This window comes from Bos grunniens, chromosome 16 (assembly GCF_055505025.1).
Source record: "Bos grunniens cultivar Pamir isolate PY7600 chromosome 16, Bosgru_T2T1.0, whole genome shotgun sequence".
In the NCBI taxonomy this organism is placed as follows: domain Eukaryota; kingdom Metazoa; phylum Chordata; class Mammalia; order Artiodactyla; family Bovidae; genus Bos; species Bos grunniens.
The window spans coordinates 79517872-79523871 of NC_141180.1; the positions used below are offsets into that span (position 1 = coordinate 79517872).

At 42.5% G+C, this 6000-nt stretch overlaps 1 protein-coding gene across 1 annotated transcript; it reads left to right on the plus strand.

Annotated features, from left to right (window-relative positions):
- The first annotated feature begins 3081 nt into the window (after window positions 1-3081).
- LEMD1 (LEM domain containing 1) lies at window positions 3082-4521 on the plus strand. The gene is made up of 2 exons (XM_086345622.1): window positions 3082-3467; window positions 4023-4521. Exons 1-2 carry the CDS (start codon window positions 3386-3388, stop codon window positions 4160-4162), a joined length of 222 nt encoding a protein of 73 aa, XP_086201748.1. The 5' UTR covers window positions 3082-3385; the 3' UTR covers window positions 4163-4521.
- The last annotated feature ends 1479 nt before the right edge of the window (window positions 4522-6000 follow it).

A 6000-nucleotide genomic window follows, 5' to 3' on the forward strand; every position in this document is an offset into this window, starting at 1 on the left:
CTCCCCTATGTAAATTGCATTTACATTTAAATTGTGCATTCTTCCAAAGGATGGGGTTAGTAAATAACATCAGATTAAGCTTGAGGAGAGGAAATTGTGCCCCATGTCAAACCTGAGACTGAAGTGACATCTGGCTTTTAGTATTTCCGTTATTTCAGTTTAATAACAGCATGTGGCATTAAGGGAAAAGAAATTGGATCTACATTTTAATGAAAGGAGGAAGCTCTCAGGGTTTAGATACCTTATCATGTTGAATACCTAGTCGATTGGCAATTAAAACTTGTTTCCCTGGAGAAATGGAATAAAACATCTTTGCAGTCATGGAGAGAATAAAACAAAAAACAAGCTAATGACCGGGACTTCACAGATAAAACCAAGGGAAGTGGGTGATGTAAAAATAAAAATCAAATATTTCAGGAAATCGCAGAGCACAGGAAATTTTAAACAGAATAACACTGAGAATAGAATCATGCATACACTTCAGACAGAATGGTTTGCGAATAATAGGGGGGTCAACCCAATCATACCATCTGATTAAACTCTTTGTCAGCCTAGCTTGTTTTAAGCTCCAGAGGTCTGACCAAGAAAGTATTTTAGAAATGCTACTTTCTCCCAAGAGTCTGTTTCAGTGGAAGCCGTTCCACCTGCTGGCTGCTTTCTTTGTTTAAAGCAATTCTGGGAAATGTAAATAAAATGCTTGTGCATCCTAATAACCCAAGCCTATCATTTATTTGCTTTGATTTGAAACACATGTGTCAATTTTCAAAGTCTTTGTTTGGTAAACCCAGTGTTCAGATGTTGGCAAATGTTTGCATTGTATGTTTGTTTGGAAACTGATGTTTTATTCACAGACTTGGGAGCCAGAGCCCTTGGAACCGCAGTCTGGGATCCCTCAGTGAGACTCCCTGACCATGCACACAGAGATGTTCAGTCCCTTCCCAGAACCTGCAAAGTGTTGACATGATAGAGTCCCATGGGCAAGTGTAAGTGGGGTGGAGACTTCTAAGAAAGACATTGGTTGTAGAAACTTTCTGCAATAGAGCTCATGAAAAATCAAAACAACAGAAAACGTTTATACACTACTTACTATGTGCCAAGCACTTCATGTGCCAAACACTTCATATGCCAAGCACTCAGTGAATCCACGTAATAGCCCTGTGAGGTAGGTGCCACTGTCATCCGTCTTACAGATGAAGAAAAGGAGACACAGTAAGGTTAGTAACTTAGCCCACCCAGGGGCACTCAGCTGGTAAGACACAGAACTGGAATTTGACTCTAGCCAGGCTGGCTCCACTGTCCTCTTAAGCCCTCCCAGTGATTTCCTCCTATCCCTGGTATTTAATGAAGGCATTGTGTTTTCACAAAGCTATATTTTGTCTTGCATAATTGTTTTTAAAGTCTCAGCAGTATTTTTTGAAATACCCAAGCTAATAGTCTGAGGGTTCTCTCTTAAACAAACTTAAGCAACGACAACAAAAACTAGCTGCTGCAATATGGATAATAAATAATATCTGTGCCAGAGGTCTTTCAGGAGTGTGCGGAGGGTGAAATGAGATGAGATGAGAGTGCTTTGAAAAGGCCAAAACCATCAAAGTTCTGAAACATTGTTTACCAAAATAGTCTTTTTCCTACATGAGCAGTTCCTTAACAAGTTAATATGAGTTCCTTCTACCTTCCCATTTTCCCTAGAGTATATGGCCAAATTATCCGTCTACTACTGTGAGTCTTGATGATGGCCTGGACACTTGAGTCTGTTTGATTTCTCCTTTATCTTCCCAATTCCTGAACACCATTTGGTTTGGTAACAGACCCTTCTCACTTCTATGCATGACAGTCTCTCTGCGTCCCTTGATATTTTACCATGGCACTTGGCCTATGAAGTTGACCAGTGCCCCTTTCTGTTTGAAGTCAGGTTAAATTCATCATCTGACTTTCACATCAGTCTGTTGCCAGGGGGATTTCTGATGTCACATGTCAGTATTATGATTACCATAATACTTAACAGGCAGAAAGGGATTGGTTGCTAGTGGAAATCCTTGGGTGAAACTCACCCAGCTTTAGTAACTACCCAACTGCAGAGACTTTAGACAACCATGTAAACGGGTAAGTGAGTTAATCATTCAACTGGATTCTATTTGAATTTTTCTTCCATATGGGTGTTCCTTTAAGCAATTGTCTGCTGTCACTTGAAATTGATGAGGGCTCTTTTGGAGGTTATTTTTGGGAAGGTGGTGAAATAACAGACAGCTGTTCTTGGGAACAAGTGTCATAGGATCTGCCTAAGCTAGCTTCCAGTTTAAAAAATATCTGAGGTGCATCATCCTTTTCTTTCATAACATTAGGTCATTTACTAGCGGCCCTAAAAGTGTCAATTCAGCTTTCCAAACACATAGGAAAGAAGGAAACTTACATTTACCAAGTACCTACTATGTGCCAGAATGTGACTCTGGTCAAAGTATAGCTTTATTGAACAAATAAAGTTCAAAGTCATTACTTAAAATTGGTTCAGATCCTGATATGCTGAGTAATTGTCTTGAAGTCATTTTCACTGCAATATTAAGAAGACTGGAAACATGATAAAAATGAGGTATAATAAACAAAGATTTGACAAATGCATCTGTCTTTTCAGATTAAGTAGGTAGAAGGTCAGTTTTAGGGGATACAGGGATCAATGAAATAAAACTGATTGAACCTGAGGTTTTGCAGATTTGGAAAGCCATATCAAGAATTGCCTGAATCTATATAAATCAATTTGTGTGCCAGAGAATGAATAGCTGACTTTTTTTCAAATGCCAATTCAGCAATTACAAAGCCTGTTGGCAGCTAATTAAAAACTGCCGTCCGTTATGTTCAGACTTGAATTACAAGCGTGAAAAGACTACTGTCTGCAGTAGCGGAGTGCTCTGCACACTCTGTGCTCTCATCAAAAGGAGGGCAGGGATAAATAACTTTTATTTAACTCACTAAAAAATCTCTCTCAGCTCTTTCATATTTAATTAACTTATCTTCTAAGAGCTTGTGTCTTACTCAGAGCTCCTAAGCAGTGATCGAAATATCTGTTCATTTTGTGTAGAAGATTTTTCTTACATTAGTTGAGTAGAAAAGTTAGAAATAATTGAACCCCAAAGACACTGGGGAAAGTGACACCCTACCAAAGCTTTGCATTGAGGCCACTAAAGCCAGAAGAGATTGATGACAGACAAACAGCAGAAAATGGTGGGTTTTGCTTTATTGATTCTGCACCTCCACAGCTGGGGAGCTGGGGCTGTAAACACTTCTGTGGACTGGTAAAGTTTTAGTTCTCATTCACAAGTCTGGTTTATAACTTAACGTTTTGCTATCTCAAGGATTCCACTGTCAGAAAAGGGACCCAACTTTTGTCACCATGGTGGAAGTGAAGTGTCTAAGTGATGACGAATTACAGAATGAACTCCACAAACTTGGATTTCCACCTGGCCCAATACTACGTACGTATGCGGCAATTATTAGAGGCTACTCAACGATTACTTGTGAGCTAACTCCAAAGGCTGAAAATTATTTGTAATGGAAGAAACATATGCAATAAAAAACTTTAAAATAGAAATAGGAAAAAATTTTAAAACCCAGAAAACCGTATAGAAGGAAGAGACCATAAGTAACCCAGTTCTTACTCACAGATTAGTGAAGAGAAAGTATTGGTATTTTACAATCGTGAGAGTTACTCTTGATTATATCACCCTGGGCTCTTTTTACATTTCTAGAATGTGCCCGTGTTAACTGTTTATGTCCTTGTCCATATTTCCCATAAATAGGATGTACGACTTTGTCAGTCTTGTTCTCCAATGTCCACGACACCTAACTCTGTGGCCAGTCCACAGAAGCCCACCTTAAGTGTTGGTGGAAGGCGAGGAGTGAGTCCAGTAGGTATGGGGTCCACCTTACTGTAAAAGCCACAATTTCCCAATAATGTAAGAATAAAAATCTAAGTTGTGTAATATTTTGAATCACAGACTGACTTAACTGCTCCCCACATTCTTGCTCAGCTTCCACCAGAAAAGTGTATGAGAAGAAGCTAGTGCAATTGTTGGTCTCAACTCCCTGTGCACCACCCAAGAAGAATGGACCCGGAGAACTGAACAGAGCTCAGGACAATGACGACAGTGAAGGTACCATCAGAAGCTGACCTGTAGATAGCAGCTGTGCACTTATTCACGCCTTTACGGTACGGTTTGTGCAGCCTTAAATGCTATGCCAGGTGACCTGTGAAATATCCCTGTGGCCTGTTTGCACACAGAGCCGAAAAATAGGCCCCTGGGCTGCAAAAGGAATCTATTAACGCCACATCTACAGTCATGCCAGTGACTGAGTGGGTGGACTGTTGGAGAAAGGACTGGTCAATTTACACATTCTGTTACTAATCAGAGCCAACTCTGTGTTTGATTTCTAAAACCAGAAGTTCCGACAGGTAATTTCCTAGTCTCCTTTGAGGTCTCAACCTCTGCTTTGCCTCAAGCAATAAATTTGGCAGTTATTTTCTTCAGACTAAATGATGACACGTCCATTCAGACGTATGAACCAAATTGTACCTCCCCAAAGTCCTCCTGTGCCTCCTGCCTTCCTGACTTCATGGGGGTGGACCACAGCTGGTCTCTTCCAGGCCCCAGGGTGGGTAGGGAGTGGTGAACTCTGGGATCCGTGGTTTTTCTTTTCAGGGGCCCCTGCTGTAGGGCTACAGTTCTCCTTCAGGAGTGTCTAGTTTAGGCTCTGAGGGGGTGGGCTTTAAGAGTCCCACAATGCATTCTGAGGCTTTTTTTGTTCAATAGACATTGATTAGAGTCCTATGTGAAGCACAGTAAAATAAAAGGAACTATTATTCGTTGAAGGCCATCGATGCATTTCTGGCCTAGTATACATTATCTCACTTAACCCTCACAATACTTAGGTGAAGCTCAGAGAGGCCAAGTAGCCGGCTTAACATATAGCTCGGAAGTGGCCCCAGAAAATCAGCTCCCGATAGAATGTGCCACGAAGAGCAAGGCCCATCCGTCTTCATTATCACTAAGTGTCCAGGTCCTGGAACAATACTGTGCACACAGCAGGAAGTCACTCTACACTTCTCTCATAATTTCCATTATGAGGATGAACATATGACATTTTTATCCTGTCTGACCTAGAAAAAATGGTAATTTCATATAGTTCAAATTAAGAACTCGACAAATAAATGCCTGGGGCCCCCGAAGAATCCCCTGGAATACCTAGTGTTGGTGGTGCAGACCCTGAGGCTTTCCCTGAGCCCGGCATGACCTCATGGAAATGGCAGCAGAGTTTGGGGACGGACCTCACTGGCCCCTGAGCAGAGTAGTTAGCATGGGGGTCCCTCAGGACAAATGGCTACTGCAGAGTTTTTCTGGAGGTGGGGTGTGTTCAGAGTCTTGATCCAGATTTGGGGCTACCACTGTACCCTGCCAGAGACAAGAGCTGAAGGGACCTGACCAGCCCTCTGATGAAATGCAGGGTGAGCCTAGAAGATTCCAGAGAGGAAGGCTTGTACGCTCACTGCTCATGACTGCCCAGGACTGCAGGTCAGAGCTACACAACCAAGCTGTTGTGTTCTCAAGCCAAGCCATCCTGGTTCTCAGCACGCAGGTTCTCCACAGAGGTGCATTTACGCGAGGTCTAGGAGGGAGGTGGACCTTCGGTTTGCAAGCTCTGCTATTGCTTTACTGTCCACCCAACACTAGCCAACTGCAGGCAATCAGAGTGGAAGCTCTGCTTCAGTCCTGCTCTTGTAAAGCAAAAGTCAATGGCCGGTGGGTAGTACAAGCAGAAAACCTGCTTCTCAAGGCCAGGTCTGAATTAGACGCTTGAATCTGCCCATTGGAGGAGTTTCATAGACCCTGGTGCCGTTAGAATGCAGAGGTTGTCATGGAATTCAGGAGGTCTTGTGGACATTCGGCCTTGGCTGTTTCACAGAAGCACGCAGTCCTGGGGTGGGGTTGTGGTGGAGGGGACAGGGCAGCA